The following is an 18,745-nucleotide window of genomic DNA, read 5'->3' on the forward strand; positions in this document are numbered from 1 at the left end:
TCTGGTCTAAATACAGATTATTGCATGAGAGTTGTAGGCCAGACTATTTTCACTTAAGGGAAACACAGAATAAACCTAGATCTTTAGAACACCATAGTGCTCTTCTTTGTGTTCAGGGAATACAAAGAGCTAGGCCTTGTTCTAAATGGTGATTTCACTAGTATCTACTTTACAGTACAAAATCAGCAATCTTACTTCACTCTTTCAGGGTTTTATGCACTTTCCAAGGCAAGTCATGCTCTACCATAGTCTAGAAAATGATATTTACTCAAGTCAAACATATCCCACTGTCACTTTTCCTACAGCCATGATGACAATTACAAATGGTCATACTTCATTACATAGCCTTTGAGTATTCTTGTCTCAAAGCCTGTCAACTTCTGACCATAAACTGAAACTTTTAGTAATCGGTAAGTATTTTAATATAAGTTCTTCACTTACGGAATTATTTTAAATTGACTATTCAAAGCTGGACTCAAGGTTTCCCCATTTGTAAGATGTTGCCTCAGGTCCAAAAAATAAATGTTATGCTGTAGGAATAGAAAAGGTTTTATTTCTCATAACTAACAAAAATGCTCATCTTTTTCTTGGGGTCGATAGTCTCACCTTTCTCAGCTTCCATGTTTCCCCCATATCTATCTTGGGAGTCTGGTTATCTCTGTGTTACTGAGAATCTGAGGATGCAGGTGTCAGGGGACTTGGGTTTGAGTGTGACAGTGTGTAAGCAGGTTTTGACAGTGAGGTTGAGCCTAAAAGACTGTATATGAAATTGTATTTTGGTGAGACTTTGTTAGAGAAAATGAAATTTATGAAATGCTGTTTGTAAAACGGGTTGTGAGAGTGTCGAATTGGTTTGTGGGGCTTGATGTGTATTTATGTAACTATGTAACCTCGTAAGGCTCAGAATCTCATCCCCGCCCCAGCCAGCGGGGGGCAGTATCCGAGGCCTTTGCTTAATTCCAAACCGGAATAACCTGTTGCGGGACTTCAATCTCCCGCAGTTGCTAGTTGGCGTCGCCGCCTGCGGCGCGCGGATCCCCGCCTGGTAGTCGCGCGCCCAGAGCTTGACAGGAAAGCAGTCACGTGGCAGCCGCAAAGCAGTGCTTTGCGACCTCGATGACAGGCAAAATGTGCGACAGCTGTGGCGCCGGCCAACCAGGGGCGGAGGCGGCGGCCAGGGAGGAAGCGGAGGAGGTGGAGGCGGCCGTGGGGTTCGCCCGCCTGCTTGTTCGCCTGGTTTCCCCGCCCCCGCCGGTTTCACGGCCGCTGAAGAGAGCCGGGTGCGCGCTGTCGTAACCTGTCCTCATCCTGGCCAGCGACAGGAAGACCAGACCGGCATCTAGACCAGCCTCCCTGTCAGGACAACTGCGGCGCGGGCTCCAAGGGGCTCAAGCAGGCGGCCCGGGCGCCTGAAGGTTACTGAGTGCATGAGCGCCTAGCCTCCCGCGCTGCCCCGCCCGCCGGCCCGCCGGCCCGCCCGCCGGCTCGCCTGCCAGCCCCTCGGCGCCCGGCGGCGGCGGCGGCGGCGGCGGCGACGGCCGCAGGAGGCGCCGTTTCCCTGCCAGGTGCGCGCTTCGCTCCCGGAGCCGCGGAACTCGGCGGCCGCCATGGCGTCCAACATGGACCGGGAGATGATCCTGGCGGATTTTCAGGTGAAGTATCTGGCCCTGTTCCTCTTCCACCTCCAACTTCGTGGGTTCCTGGTGCCAGAAGGGTTGCCTCTTCTCAGGGTTTGTTTGAGCACTGCAGTGGTGTGTGGTTTGGGCTTTTGTATGGTACGTGGCGCGCGCGCGTGTGGGGTGTGTGTGTGTGTGTGGGGGGGGGTACCATCCGGGAACGTGTCGGGTGTGGGGGGAGGTGAACCATCCGGGAACGTGCAATTCATATGCTGGGTTGGGTGTTATATACGGATTTGTAGGGTGAGGGGTGTTAATAATAGTTTAGAGTATGTGTGTGGACTGTGTGTAATGTTTTCTGTATTATGTAGAGAACAGGTAGAATTTGGGAGTATTCACTGTGGGGCTTTTAAGTATGGGGTATTTTGGGTCAGGAGTTTTGGGTTGTTACTTGAGAGCGTGCTGTACGGAGTGTGGGCGTGGAGAGCGTGGTGGTGTGGGTGTGGTGTATTGAGGAGAGTAAGAAAAAGGAGGAGGGGGTGGTGGTGAAGGTAATGGTGAGGGTATGGTCTTTTTCAAGGAGAAATAAACATTTGAGACTTTGATGCCATGTTGGAATCTTTGGAGGGTATGAAGATAAGGAGGAGGCAAATAGCATATACCATAGTATCTTTGCAGTGAATTCATAAGCTTAATAAATTACCAATTCATATTTGCGGATTCCCCTCTCCTCCAGATTTGAATTGTTTGGTTGGTGTCTTAATTCCAGGAATAATTTAAAGGATAAGCAAAGGTTATTCCTTTACTTAGCCCAACTGTAGTTACACTAATATATAAGTATCTTAGGGAGGCCCTTTGAAAGTAGAGTTGTACCTCATGAAAGACTTGGATTTAGAGCTAATATCCTGTGAACGCCATCTTTGCCTTTTGATGTATGATGAAAAAATTATTGTAGTGAGATATTTTTAACCAATCATTTTGGGATTAATTTAGAAACTACTGTTATGTATAGACTTTTCATTCTATAATACTGTCATCACACACCATGGTTTAACACTAGCACAGCAGGTGGCATTTTTTTCTTAATGAGATTTTGTTGGGTTTCTCTTCTCCCTCTTTCTCTGATTTTTTAAAATTTCCTTATTTTTACAACTTAATATTGTGATAGTCATTTCCAGAGTTTGTTCTTTATCTTACCCGGTTACCAGATTTATTGGGAATATGGATGTATCTGTATTTGATTATACTGTAACTTCCAAACTCAGACAGAAAGAAGTGTTCTGAAAATAAAAGTTGACCACAAGATTTTGGTGTTTTGTATGATTAGCATGGTCTAGGATTTTTTTTTTTTTTTTTGCCTAAGTCTTTTATTTTCTTAATTCTTTTTTTCATTCTCTAGTCTTTTATCTAATGTGGAATATGGTTGTATGAAAAAGGACTCTATTTCTAGGAGTAGTTTATCCTGTTATAAAATTGTTATGTTCTGGGGTGCCTTGGTGGCCCAGTGGATTAGGCATCCGACTCTTGATTTCGGCTCAGGTCACGATCTTATGCTTCATAAGATCAACCCCCGTGTGGCCTCTGTGTTGACAGCTTGGAGCCTGCTTGGGATTCTCTGTCTCCCTCTCTCTCTGCCCCTCTGCTGGCTCTCCTCGTCCCCTCTCCCTGCCCCCTGTCTCAGAATAAATAAATAAACATTAAAAAAATAAAATTGGCATATTCTGGTAAGAATGGATTTAGACAATTTAGAGTAGTGTACCTCATTAAAAGCTTTAAGGTAAGTGTAACTTTGTTGAGATTTCACCAAACTTTTTATACTTCCTGTGACAACTTGTAGCTGCTTGTTCTCTCATTATTTATGACAGTTATTGTGCTTACTATGAACCTTATATTGGCCCAAAATAGGAAATTTAGGATTCTTGTACTCAGAGTAAGATTTTCTGACAAGCATTTGGGGTTTAATTTTGATCACATTAGTATATTCTACTAAGTTTTTCTCTTCAAACCAGTGGCACTGATGTGAACAGTTGTTTACAAAATGGGAAAAAGCTATGGCATTCTCATGTTTGCCAAATGATGAAGGTTTCTTTTATATTGTCAAGTAGGTAGGAACATTATTGGTAGAATAAAAAATTACTTAGAAACTATATATATATTGAGCACATTAGCCTTTTGTGTTTTTAGGAACCTCATATTCTTCTCACAAATGATGATTCCAGATCAGTTTGCTCTTGTGGACTTAGCTTTAAGATCAATTATTCTTCCTTTTTTTTTATATTACATAAACTTTTCATAGGATTAACTTTAAAAAATTAGCATTGATCCAGTTATCAGAAACTGGGTAATTTTAAAGATTGCAGTTCAAGTCTTGGAGTGTAGACATTTGGAAGATGCTGGATTCTTCTGTAACTGTGCAAATCAATTTCTCCACCCAAAAGTGAACATATGACCATGAAATTAATAGTAACTTAGCTCAGTGCTGCCTTTGTAGAAAGGGACATGATTTTTTAAAAAAATGTTTGTTTATTTAGAGAGCAGCACATGTACCTGAGTGTCTGGGACATGAGAGAGAGGGAGAGAAAGAATGTCAAGCAGTCTCTAACGCTGTCAGCGCAGAGCCTAACATGGCTCGATCCTAGAACCATTAGCTCCAAAATCAAGAGTCGGGCACTTAATGGACTGAGCCACCCAGGTGCCCCTCAGGTGTACTCCTTAATCCCCATTACCTATTTAACCCATCCTCCTTACTGGCAACCATCAGCCTGTTTTCTATAGTTCAATGTCTTCTAATTGGTTTGCCCCCCTTTTTCTCCTTTTTTGAGAAAGGTACAGGATTTTCATTTACTTTTTAACATTTATTTATTTTATTTTAGAGAGAGCAGGGGAGAGGGGCAGAGGAGAGAGAGAGAGAGAGAGAGAGAGAGAGAGAGAGAGAGATATCTCAAGTAGGGGGAGGTTTGATCCCATGACCGTGGGATCATGATCTCAGCTGAGACCAAGAGTTGGATGCTCAACCAACTGAGCCACCCAGGTACCCCTCAATTAAAAATTTTTAAAAATTGTGGTGAAATACACATAACATAAAATTTGCCATCTTAATTTGCCACTTTAAGTGTCCAGTTCAGTGGCATCAAATATATTCACATTGTTGTGCAACCATCACCACCATCCATCTCCAGAAATCTTTTTATCTTGCAAAACTGTGACATTAACCATTAAACAGTAACTTCCCATTTTTTTTGAACTCCATCCCCTGGCAACCACCATTCTATTTTCTGTCTACGAATGTGAGTTTTCTAGGTACCTAATAAGTGGAATCTTGCACTATTTATCCTTTTGCAGCTGGCTTATTTTACTTAGCATGAGGTTTCCAATATTCATCCAGTTAGTAGTGTCAGAATTCCCTTCATTTTTAAAAAGGCTGACTACTGTTCCACTGTATGTATATACAATAGTCCTCCATCATCTGTGGTTTTGCTTTCCATGGTTTCACTTACCCTTGGTCAGCTGTTGTCTGGAAGTAGATGATCCTCCTGATGTGTAATCAGAAGGTCAGTAGTAGCCTAATACTACACACAATGCCTGGGTCATTTACCTCACTTTATCTCATCATGTAGGCATTTTTTCATATCACATCATCAAGAAGGGTGAGTACAGTAAGATTTTGAGAGACCACATTCAGATAACTTTCATTACAGTATACAGTATTGCTAAGATTATTCTGTTATAGTTATTAATCTCTTACTATGCTGAATTTATAAATTAAACTTTCTCATAGGTATGTATGTATAGGAAAAAACATATAGGGTTTAGTACTGTCTTTGGTTTCATGCATCCATTGGGAGTCCTTGGGACATAACCCTTGTGGATTATGGGGGACTGCTGAACCATATTTTGTTTACCCATTTATTTGTCATTGGACACTTTTTCCCCCATGTTTTGACTATTGTGAATCATTAGTGCTGTTGTGAACATGGGTGTACAATTATTTGTTTGACTCCTTCCTTTCGATTCCTATAGGTATATATCCAGAAGTAGAATTACTGGATCATATGGCATTTCTATTTCTAATTTTTTTTGAGGAACTGCCATACTGTTATCCATAGTGGCTCACCACCAAAAGCTTGAATGGAGAGAATGGCAGTATCATGTTTAATGAATTATTTGTAAATTCAACTCTGGGCAAGTGAGTTTAGAATTTGGAATAGTCCAAAAAAAAAAAAAATCAATTTTAAATGTAAATAGTGTTAGCATGGTATGATACTGGTAAAGGAATGAATAGAGTAGTACACCTACAGTTTTGGCTGGCTAGAGCTAGGAGGAGATGTAGAGGAATTTCCTGGGTTTAAAAACAGGCAGGCATTAATAAATGAGGACAGTTTTCTTTTTTTCCTTAATGTCTTTTTTATAACAAATAGATGCATTCAGGTGAAAATTCCAGATCTTGTTCTTTTTGTAATTGTAGAATTCTTTGCCTTTTTTTTTTTTTTTTTAAAGGTTGAGGTGTAGAGCAAATATCATTTGCTCAAACAAACTTTTGAGATATATTTGGTTTACTTGCAGATGTGAAAAGAGCTATCCAAATAGAATTGCTGTTGCTATCAAATAATTTTAGTAATGTTAGTTATGTTTTATTTTAGGTCTATCTGAACAAAAAAAATTTTCCCTTTCCCGCTTAACCTTTTAATTAATGCAATGCTAATTTCTTTTTCCTCTAAGATACATTTTTATAACAATTTGGGGGGGGGGAACAAAACGGGTGCTATAGCTACTTAGGTTAGTGTCACATGTTGATTTCATATATTTTTCTACTTATATTTTTCTGTTACTGTCTAATATAGAGATGTAGATTATAGCTTCACTCAAGTCAAGAAAAAAAAAGGAACAACTTTCATAATAGTAATATATTTTTTTAAGGAAACAAATCTTATCAGGATGCCTGGGTGGCTTAGTCCATTAAGTGTCTGATTCTTGATTTCTGCTCAGCTCATGATCTCACAGTTTGTGAGATTGGGTCCCACATGGGGCTCTGCACTGATAGCATAGAGCCTGCTTGGGATTCTCCTCCCTTCCCCCCCTCCCTCAACTTATGCATGCTGATGCTCCCTCTCAAAATAAATAAACATAAAAAAGAAAGCAAAACCTTATCTGCCATGCTAAGAAAATGTTTTCTGAACCTAGTTCCAGTGGTCACAGAGTGAGTCTGTTTCTTCTCTAATTTGGCTTTGATTTTGATGTTACTTTCAGTTGTTTCCTGGATGACATAGTTGTGCTTTTATTTTCCTCTCTGGTCTTTCAAACTAGTGAAACCTTTGCTGCCTAAATTGCTTTATGCATTTTCATACTGGACTGTCACTATGGACTTTTAAATTTTTATTTGTCAGCTTCTCTTGGTAGCATGAACTCTTCCATGACACTATCAGTAAGTCACTTGAAATTAGTTTCTGCCCCTTCATAACGCTTTTTCCTTTTAAATGAAGCTGTGAATCTTCTACAAAAGGAGATGCCAGACTGTGCAAGTAGAAATGGTATTAATCCACATGGATAGGTGTCCTTTGTGATGTTGTGGATTAGGGACCAAACTATGTATCGGTGGAACATCATATGTATTTCCTGGGAGGTTGCCTTAGGCAGGAGATTGAGTACTGTGGCAGAAAGTAGTCTTGTTATTGTCCTTTCTTTTCTCCACTATCCTCTTTATTCATTAGAGAGACAAAGCATGTTGTGTTTGTGTTTGGATTGTTGGTCATTGGGAAAATAAGGTTTTGGCATGTAGAATAAAGTTTAGTAGTTAAGAGCATGGACTCTGAGGTCAGATTGTTTGGATTTAAATCACAGCTCTGCAACTCACTTATCTTGTGATCTTTGACTAATCACTTCACACTTCTGCCTCAGTTTCCTCATATGAAAACTGAGTTAATGCTTGTAAAGTGATTAGAATAGATGTCTAGTGTAGAAAGAGTTCATTAAGTTTTAGTTGTTACTTTCATTTTATTTTTAAATTTTTATTTATTTATTTTGAGAGAGAGAGAAGAAAGAGCATGCATGGGGGAGGAGCAGAGAGAGGGGAGAGAGAATCTCAGGCAGGCTCCACGGGCATTGAGTCCAAAGCAGGGCTTGATCTCACAACTGTGAGATTGCGACCTGAGCTGAAATCAAGAGTCGGATGCTTAACTGACTGAGACACCCAAGTGCCTTGTTATTTTCATTTTTGACAATTTTAAAGTATATGCTTGTTCTCTGCAGGAGACTTCAGAGATCATCTATTTCCAGCTTCTCATTTTTCCTTTTGTGGAAATTGAGATCAGAAAAAGGAAGTGACTTGTCCAAGTTCATGGGTTGGTTTGAAATAAAGATTTTGTCCAGGTGCACATTAGAGTGTTTATTTTCTAGCTTAATGTGTCACATGGCTTGGAGTTCTAGAGGAAAACAAGACCCACCATTCAGAAATTTCTCCAAATGATAAAATTTACATACAAAATGAATTAATAGTATCTGGCATATAATAGACATGCCAGAAGGGCGGAAGTGAGCGTGGGTCTGGCACTTTGGTTGTTCCTAGACTAGCACTCATTCCAGTCTAGTGCCATACCTCTAAGTTTGCAGGTGGTCAGAAGGCATGGAATAAAAAGCCTTTAGATTTGTTGAGCGGGGTTGGGTTGATGCCTGTTGTTTTCCAGACTGGGTTTATGAACTTTGTAGATCAGGGGTCAGGAAACTATAGCCTGTAAGTTGGCTGCCTGTTTTTATACATAAAGATTTATTGGAATACAGCCATAGCTATTCACTTATTGTTTGTGACTGCTTTCTTGCTGCAGTGACAGAGGTGACTAGTTGAGTCAGACATTATGGCCCACAGGCCTAAAATATTTACTATTCGGACCTTTAAGATAAAGTTATTTCACTCCCCTCCTCCCACCATGAAACCAATACTATTCTTGCCAGGTTTTAGTAACTGCAAAGTGCTAGAATATTTGAATGCTTCACAAACAGCATTATATGGTTATATACCTCTGTAGGAAGCATTTGTTAGAACATTGCACTTAGGCAGACTAGAGCTCTAGTTTATTGCTGTTTATTTTGTTGTTGTTGTCATTTGTTGTTGTTTGGGCTCTGATTCTCTGAGCAAGTCATTTATCCTTTCTCGGTTTGAGTTACTCAGTCTATGAAATGAAGATTTGTCTAGAGCAATATCTACCTGAAAACAGGACTGGACTAGATTAGGTATTCATATAGAGTCAGGACAATCAGTTGCCAGCAGCTGGGGTTGAAGACATTCAGTTATAATTTAGGTAATTGATCTGGATTAGGGATCAGCAAACTACATCCTGAGTGCCAAACTACCACCTGATTTTGTCAATAAAGTTTTATTGAAAGGCTGTCATGCATATCTGTGTACATATTGTCTCTGGCCACTTTTGCCCTCAATAGCAAAGTTGAGTAGTTGATTGCTTGGCCTGCAAAGCCTAAAATATTAACCCTGCCCCTTACAGGAAAGTTTGCTGATCCTTATCTAGATTAGTGATGTTCAGTTGTGGATAATTTCCCCACAGGGGACACTAGGCTATGTCTAGAGACATTTCTGATTGTCACATCTAGGGGGTGCTCCTGGCATTTAGTGGGTAGAGGCCAGGAATGCTGCTAAACATTCTGCACAAGACATTCCTTCACAATGAAGAATTATCCACCTTAAAATGTCTTTAGTGCTGAAAAACCCTCATCTAAATCATTGATTCTCAGACTTTGAATTTGCATAAGAATAACCTGGAAGGCTTGTTAAACCTTAGGTTGTTGGATCCCACCCCAAGTTTCTGATTGAGTGCATTCTAGGTAGGGCTTGAAAATTTGTGTTTCAGTCAGGTTCCCAGGTTATGTTGATGATCCAAGATCTACACTTGGGAACAACTGATCTAGATGACTTTAGAAGTTACATCCATTCTTGGGACTTTTTTGATTTTGTTGTCTTAAGTACTGTTGCATTTTTATGGCATAGGAAAATTGAGTATTTTATATATATTTGATGCTCACAGTAGAATGTGTTTTATGGCTTCATATCCTCCCCACCCACGACCCACAAGTGAGCTCTACATCCACTGTGGGGATGATCTCATGACCCTGAGATTAAGAGTTGCATGCTCCACCAACTGAACCAGGTGCCCCAAGGCTCCGTGCCTTTATACCCTTATTTTTTGTGGCCCTTTGGAAAACTTCTATTTATCTCTTAAAACCTATTGGCTGCCTTGTGCTTATAACATCAGTACCCTCTGCCCAGTTTTAGGGTTAATCATTTTGTCTTACATATGTTGTATATCTTTTGTATGTTTCTCTTCTTTTGAGTCTTATGCCAGATTGTTGGTAATCACTTGTTTTTTTCTGCGACTGTCAGCTCTTTGAACAACCGCCTTGGTCTTAACCGTCTTTTCCTACAATATCTATAAGAGGGACTCAGTGAATATATTTTGAAGGAATATTATGAATGTTAGCTGTTATGGTACAAATAGAGTAGAATTGTAAGTTTGTATGTATAGTTGACCCTTGAACAATGCAGGGGTTTGGGGCACCAACCTGCCATGCAGTTGAAAATCCACGTGTAATTTTGACTCCCCCCAAATTTAATTGCTAATAGCCTTTAAACTGGAAGCCTTATTGATAATATAAACGGTTAACACATTTTATATGTTCTATGTATTATATGTTGTATTTTTACGATAAAGCAAGCTAGAGAAGATGTTATTAGGAAAATCATAAGGAAGAGAAAATACACAGTACTGTACTGGATTGAAAAAAAAAATCCTGGTATAAGTGGACCCATATAGTTAAAACACGTGGTTTTCAAGGGTCAGCTGTATTTTTAAGTATCTACCATTTATTGACATGATTTTGAATAATAAAATTTGTCATTGAGAGAATGAAAATCAGCCTATTTTATCGAATTGAGGATTATAACTTTAAAGTGACCCATTTATAGAGAAATACAAAGCACCTCCCTTCTGGTGCTTTCTCCTTTTTATAGAGGGCTCAGTAAGGTAATGTGGCAAAATAGAGGGCTTGAGGTCAATAACTTCTGGAAATTTGAATGCTGTTATTGAATTATGTGTCAGTCACTCTTTTTTTTTTTTTTTTTTTTAAAGATTTTTTTTTTTTTTTTTTTCTTTTTAAGTAATTTCTATACCCAGTGTGGGGCTTGAACTCATGGCCTGGAGATCAAGAGTTGCATGCTCCACCGACTGAGCCAGCCAGGTGCCCCAATCACTCTTCTTCATTATGGTTTCACTTTCAAACTGTTTTTTAAGGCAGAGATTTAAATTTCAAATCAAAATTGTTGACCCCTTTAAATCATTAGTCATTGGCTTTAAGGTGAGTTTGAGATAATTTCAAGAAGCAGTTTGATGACATTAACAGAATAATTGTACCTGTCTTATTTGTGGTTATAGAGGAATAATTGAGGTAGGAAGGATGAGATGTCAAGTTGTGGTAAAGAAAAGCAGAAATTTTTTTTCAGGTTTTGTGCACCTTAATGGTTTTAGAGTTAGGTTTCAGCCACCTGTTTTTTTTCCGTCTATAGTTACCCTGGTTCCCTGGACTCTTTAATGATTGAGCTGTAGTAGTAGTATAATGTTAATGAGAGGAAAGCTTTGTTTCTTGTGCCCTTCTGGCTCCCTGCCTTCTTTCTCCCAAGGGAAAAGTAGTGGTTGAACTTATGTTTTTTTAAATTTTTTATTAGTTTTTAAAAATTTTAAATGTTTATTTATTTTTGAGAGAACATGAATGGGGGAGGGGCAGAGAGAGAGGGAGACACAGAATCCAAAGCAGGTTCCAGGCTCTGAGCTGTCAGCACAGACCCCAATGAGGGGCTTGAACTCAGCAACTGTGAGATCATGACTTGAGTTGAAGTCAGATGCTTAGCCAGCTGAGCCATCCACCCAGGTGCCCTGAACTTGTGTTTTTAAATATAATTTTAGGAGGAGGCCTGACTGGATTGGTCAGTAGAGCATGTGACTCTTGACCTCAGGAGTTTGAGCCCCATGTTGGGTGTGGAGCATACTTAAAAAAATTATTTTTAATTTAGTTTATTTTATTATAAATTTGTAATTTACATATATATACACATATATATGTACACATACATATATACGTATATATACACACATATGTATATAGATAAAATCTTAGTTATATCCTTTGGCATGTAATAAAAGTGAGGTGGAGACACAATTGAACATTCTTATTTTAGGTTTAATGGGGGAGGAATAAGAACATTAGTATCTAGCTGTTTGTTGCTTTGTATGTATCAGATACTGTGCTAGGCTCTTAATAGCTAAACTCTACGGTGGCCTTTTTGGGATCCACTGATACAATTCTCCATGATTTCTGTATGTCTTGTGATCAGAGACATTGACTGCTTTTGTTTCTGCTCTTTTCAAGGATGTTTGTATAGTGAGCTACCTTGGAAGATAGAGATAGTGTCTCCCTCTGGAGTAAAGGGTAGGCATGTATACCCTTTGCATTTTGAAAGGTTTGGGTTGTCTAGGCTCTGAGTTCCTCCTCTAGTGCAATCTGTTGCGTGTGCAGGTATGACTTGGCCTACTTTGTGTTGCACTGTGGGAAATGGGCCTGGGACTGCCTAAGAAAATGGTGATATTCTGGCTATGAATATTGTCATGAGTCATAAAGTTCATTGTCTCCAACCCAGGAGTCTAGGTCTTCTGCCCGCATCAATGAAATTGTCAGGCTAACTTGTTAGCTTGCAAGTAGGGTAAAAAATACCAGATCTTTCACTGTTCTGACAGTTTTGGCAACAAGGATGGTATATCGACAGACACATGGCTTTCTGGAAGAGGAAGGGTGACGGCCTCATGGGCTGGTTAACAGAATTTGAGAGAAGTCTATGGGAATTGGTGTTGAACATGTTGTCCAAATTGTTAAGTGGTTCTCTACTTTATTGCCTGTTAATGAGGAAGAATTAGGGAGGTGGTTGCAGGCTGAGCACCAGGAAGTAGGATCAAAGACAGCTGTCTGAACATTCTGGTTGTTGCTAACTCTTAACCACCCTCAGGTATCTTCTTTGGTGGAGGGAATTTTTTTCACTAGTCTATTAGATTCAGAGTCAGACTCCCCCCACTCCCCACAATGTAACCACTAGTACTAAGATTTGTCCTGGCTGGGCAGAAGTTTCTGTCTCCTTTTAGACAACATTTATAGACCTGTGTACACCTACACTTGAATGTGAAAGGAGACAAATTTGCAACTTCTATGGGCACAAAGCAAAGTTGTTAGAATTTTCACTGGTTTGTTTGAGAGATGAGAGGATGGGGGTGCATAATGTCTTATGGCTCAGCCTTTCCTTTGGAGGAATCTTTATTCCCCACTTCACTGTCTAAGGCAAAGCCACCGCCTCAGTGGGGTCCTCAATTCATAGAGGTTTCCTTAAACCTAGGCCTAGTTTACCAGTGGTTCAGCCAAGCTGAAACTCGTTGTGTCTGCTTGTTTCCTGGGGCTGTTCAGCCTCTGTACCAGCTATGCAGATTGATAGTGGATGTGATTGTTCAGTGGATAGAGCTCAAGGCTGTTCTTTTTTTTAATTTTAATTTTTTAATTTTAGCGTGAGTTGGGGAGAGGGACACACACACACACACACACACACACAGAGAGAGAGAGAGAGAGAGAGAGAGAGAGAGAGAGAGAAGAATCTTAAGCAGGCTGCATGCCTGCATGCTCAGTGTGGAGTCTGATGCGGGGATCATAACCTGAGCGAAACCAAGATGCTCAACTGATTGAGCCACCCAGGTGCCGCAAGCCTGTTTTTATAGCTCTAGCCAGTACTTTCCTTCATGAAACTTGTATTTCTCCTGCCCCTTTGGCCTATTGCCAATGGTCTAGCTATTTGGTCTGCCACTTGGAAACTATAGACTGGCAGATTAAAGACAGCTCTCTTTGAAGCTGTGAACTATGGAAACAAATTATAGCTGCTGATCAAACTGTCTGGATCACTCATGTAGATGCCCACAATAAGGGCCTGTTCTCTAATGAAGCCCACTGGAATCAAGCTTCTGATTGAGACTGCACTGCCCAGAGCCATCATTGTTGTCTGGATCCACCCATCATATTAGATGTGATAACGCATCAGCTATCATAAACTGGGTGTAGACTTAAGGACTGTGTATTTCTGATGCAGAGAGTAGCATTGCATACTATACTTGTGACTTCTGCCAAAAATTGACCTACTTGTCACATAATAAAAGAAGCCACATTTCATGGAATGTGGCTCCTGCTTGTTTTTGGCAGATTTAATCCATTGGAACTTTGACCTCCCACTCAGAAGTATCAGTGCTGCTTCACTGCTGTTGATACTTTTTCTGGTTATGGTGTTGTTGTTCTAGTCCAGTTGGCTGACTGGCCACACAATTTTGGCTTGTGAAACTAATCTGTGTTATGCTTTTGGGCTTTCTGGGCCATTTGCAGTTGACAGTGGTGTACTTTTTATCTCAGAAGCCCCTCAACAGTGAGCTTGATAGTCAAGATATTTGAGGGACCTTTCATGCTCCCTACCATCCACAGGCATCTGGTATGTGGATAAATGTTGAAGACTGAAACATCTTTTTACTTACTAAGTCAGTTAGGCCAGTGAATACAGCTATGCCCAGAAAGGGATCATCTCAACTTGGGTCACTTCATGGGTAATGATCGGGGTGGAAGGGGTGAGAGGTTATATAGTCCTGTTTTGAAAATTCACATTCTATCCTATTTCTGGGCAAGGAGCTTCTTTTTTTCTCCTAGCTGCAGTGCAGTGCCAGCTTGTCAGTATACCTTTTATATGGCAGCTTGCCAAAAGGTGGTGTCCTGAGGGATTCAAACTTAATTCTTGTTCACCACCTGGATTTTCATGTTGGGTTGACATGGAACCCATGCAACCCATGCTGGTTGACATGGTCCTAGATCATAAGGATAATGACTACTGGTTGAGTACACTGCTTGTTGAGTTCCCCTACAGTGGTCCATGTGGGTCAGTAGAGACCGTAAATGGGTTTCTGTAGGTTTAATAAAAATTCCCTTGACTGTTTCATACCTGACATTTCTAGGGGGAAGGCCTGAGTATGAGTAGGAGATGATTGGAAAAAAGATGAAATTATAGCTACTGGAGTGGAACATACTGATTTTGTGGCAGTGGAGGGAAAACAACAATCTTGACACCCAGGGAAGGAACACCTTAGACTCCAGAAGCTTTGGGGAAGGGAGACACCTTCAGAACCACACTTAAAGCTTTCCTTATGAAGGAAAATGTCCTGGTGCAGCTCTTCCAAACTTTTGCAGGCACATTAAATTTAATTGACTGCTGAGTGTGCCATCCTCCATTGCTCAGCTTGCTGAGCTCTGATCACCATTTGCTTGCTCAGATTTGCTCAGCTCTGATCACCATTTGATGGCCATTCTCTTTAATCTTACTGAAAAATCTATTGGAAAAAGCAAGGGTTGCCCCAGCTCCTATACCTTCCATGCACAACACCTGTCGGTACCACCTCATGTCTACCCACTCCCATTCCATAGCCTTCTCTCAGAGATTCTATGGGGCAGATTACTGGTGGCCTGGATAATTGGGACAGTTTGGATTGACTGCTCTCATTCAGTCCTTTCAAAAACAAGGACTAGACTCAGTTGTTCAAACTGAATTTGGGAACTCTAGGCCTGACACCTGGCTGGGAGGCCATGTTGGGACACAGGTTGACTGTGTCTTTCAGACTAATGTAGGTCCCATTTGGAAGGACCCAATAATTGTAAACAACCCACGTTTTCTAGGTATACTATATCTGCCCTCAGGATCTTATTTCTTGTGTGGAAGCCAGGCATTAACATACCTCCCTCCTAAAAATATGGACTCTTGCACCTTTGAGTGTTTAACAGAATACCACCAGTAGATCTTATAGCCTTCAGTTAACTATGGAGATCTCTCTAAAATGACACTATCCTTATTTTCTTGGGGAAGCTTCCCAGAGTCATAACCAATTTGTTATTTATGCACATCCTGTAGACAGTTATCTCTATGAGGGAATTTATTTAATTAGAATTGGTGGTTCAGAATTTGTTCCTGACTTTTTAGCTGACATAATCAGTGACATACCCTGGCCCTGGAAAGCATTCAGATTAGCCTCAACTCACCAGCATTGTTATGGATGATAAAATTGCCCTAGACTTCTTCCTTGTAGGCTGAAACAGAGTCTGTATAATTGTTAATACATTCTCTTGTTCCTGGATTAATGCCTTGGGCCAAGTGGAAAAGTTCATACAGAACTTTGGGGACAGAACTGCCAGACTTTCTGAGGTAGACTCTGATGTTTTATGGGATTTCTTCAACTTATTCTCAGAGTCCTTATTTAGGACTCGGAGAAACATGGTTGAAATCAATTCTGAAGGTTAATCTTACCCTGCTGCCTGTTGATAGCTACTTTAATTAAATGCTGTATGAAACAGATTGAATGGATTTAGTCCCAGCCCTTTGTCAGTCAGAATAATCAGAGTAGCTGTTAGAATCATATACTCATGAGAAACTTTGTCAGCAGCCAAGATAGTTAGAAGTGAGAGAGACAAGTCTCTGTGCCTCATATTTCGGCACGTCTTATGAATAGAGACAGATTGTTCCAAACTGTCTTTTCAGGGGTATTGTATTGTGACCAGCTTAGATAATGTCTCCTTCTGGACCAAAGGGCAGGTTTGCTTACAGCTTGGGAGATAAAGATACCTTCTCCCTCCAAAGCAAAGGTGTCCATGCTCTCTGTCTATTATAAAAGATTCCCTAAGCTCAGGGTTCCTCTCCTCTACTGCATGTGCAGTTGTCACCTGGCCCACTCTGTATCACCATGTGAGAAATGGGACTTGGGAACCCATGTAAGAAAATGCTGATACTCTGGCTACTGTTATTATTGTGAGTAATAAAGTACTTTATTCTTGATCTAGGAGTCTTGTGTCTTCCTCTAGCGTCTTTGAAATTGTAACATGCTAAATTGTTGGTTTGCAAGTGAGTAAAATATTAGATCCTTCACAGTTCTTACCACCCTGTAAACTAGGCAGTCCTTCATTGTACAGATTGATTTTTAGAGATGGTGATTATAATAACTACTACTAACGTTTACTCAGCATTACTTTGGCTGATGTGATAAGTGTTTTATCTGCATTATCCAATCTAATTGGTATATACCTTTCAATTTGTGATAGCCGTCATTACTATTCCCATTTTAAAGATGAGAAAGTGGAGGCGTAAGGAGGTTAAGTAATTATCTAATGACAGGTAGTCATAACAAGGCTGTGTTTGGGACTCAGGTTTGTTCTACTCCAAAGTCAAGTCTGTGATTTGTATATGCACATTTCTCAAATGGGTATGCTAGGAAGTACTCAAAGCTACAGAATAAATGTCAATGTCTTCTTGTAGGACCAATTTACTAGAATAATTTATAAATATGTGTTTTTTAAAATTAAAAACAGTTACTATGAAGTAAATATGAAATTTACTATGAAGTAAATATGAAATTTGCACGAATTTTAAATTGAAAATGAAATTTCAAAGAAATTGTAAGGATCTGACTTGTTTTTCTTTGGGTTGTCTCCTCCTCTCCCGTGTTTCCTTTCCTCTATCATTGTGACTACAACAGTGGAAAAAATTAGTAAGTGCTGCACTTTACAAGCTTGCCTTTAAAAAAAAACAAACAAAGCTGCATCCAGTTATTTTTTGATTCCTTCATCCTTTTGTAGCTTTGTGAAACACAAAAAGAAAATAAAGTTTTTCTGCTGTCCCTGGATTTACTGAGACTAATAGAGTGATCAAAAGATAAAAAACTGGATTTAATTTAATTGACTTCTATTTTGAAGCTGTATGTGGCAGTAGTTGCTATTAGGATTATTTAGGTACTATTAGGATTGCTGTTAGGTTGCTGCTATGATTACTTTAGCAAGAGATTATCCTTTTTCTGCTTTTTTTCTTTTTTTTTCTTGTAAACTTCACTTTTACATTTACCAGTGTCTGTATTGTGTTGGTATGTGTCTGTATTTGTGCTGTCTATATATAAAATGCATAGTATACATAATAAAAATGTAAAAATATATTTTGGCTTCACTTTTCTGGGAGTACTATCAGTTATGGGTATTTCCTAAGGTTCCAGTAGTGGGACTTGAAACAAAGATAATGATGTTGAGGCAAAAATAATAGAATTGATTCCAGCCAGGGCAGGCTGGCTCCAGGTTGAAACACAAGAACTTTGTTTTATCTTTTTATTTTATTATTTTTTATTTTAAATTCCAGTATACATAATCAAGAACTTTGTTTTATACTACATTTTTGTTGACTAACTTGGACTTCAATAAACAAACAAAAAATAAAGTACATTGTATTTTAGAAGAGGAAAGCATTATTTAGTGATTACTTTGGAATAAAGTAGTAAATATTCTGCCAAAACGGAGTGGAACAGAGAAATACTGCCTAGGTTATTAGTCTTTCCACTTACGCATGCATGAAGAGTATGTAAAGTTACAATGTGGATTATGCCAAAGTGAAGTATGTTCTTATTGTTAAGATTACAGATTTAAAAAAAAAAATTATTTTTGAGAGAGAGAGAGAGAAAGAACAAGCGGGGGAGGGGCAGAGAGACAGGGAAACAGAATCTGAAAGCAGGCCCCAGGCTCTGAGCTGTCAGCACAGAGCCCATTGCGGGGCTCGAACCCACGAACTATGAGATCGTAACTTGAGCCAAGTCAGATGCTTAGAAGTTGGATGCTTAACTGACTGAGCCACCCAGGTGCCCCAAGATTAGAGATTTTCTTATATCATAAATCCTAACGAATAATCTGGGAGTAATTTAATATGCCAAGATAAAAATATTGATATACCAGGAAACAGCCACATGGTTTCATGCATGCGAGTGGGAGAGAGACAGAAGGAGACAGAGGATCCAAAGTGGGCGAGTTCATGACCTAAGCCAAAGTTGGACGCTTAACCGACTGAGCCACTCAAGTGCCCCTCTCTGTTGGCTTTTTAACTATGATTCTTCTATTTATTAGTGGTTGTTCTACAAATTATAATATGCATCTATAACTTCTTAGTCTACCTTGAGTTAATATTATTACTACCTTCTATATAAGAACCT

General features: G+C 39.7%; 1 protein-coding gene across 4 annotated transcripts in view; it reads left to right on the forward strand.

Moving 5' to 3' along the window:
• Positions 1-1,151: 1,151 nt before the first annotated feature.
• The window catches only part of FAF1 (Fas associated factor 1), a 514,818-nt gene continuing 497,224 nt past the window's right edge, over positions 1,152-18,745 (forward strand). For 2 of the 4 annotated variants that reach the window (XM_053895524.1, XM_019449338.2), the window contains exon 1: positions 1,152-1,652. In XM_053895524.1, coding sequence (XP_053751499.1) covers positions 1,608-1,652 — 45 coding nt within the window. In that variant the 5' untranslated portion in view covers positions 1,152-1,607. The remainder of the gene's footprint in view (positions 1,653-18,745) is intronic. The other 2 variants (XM_053895535.1, XM_053895525.1) reach the window with 2 other exon arrangements.

The sequence above is a fragment of the Panthera pardus genome, unplaced genomic scaffold, assembly GCF_024362965.1.
Source record: "Panthera pardus isolate Hobbes unplaced genomic scaffold, ASM2436296v1 HiC_scaffold_11, whole genome shotgun sequence".
NCBI lineage: Eukaryota > Metazoa > Chordata > Mammalia > Carnivora > Felidae > Panthera > Panthera pardus.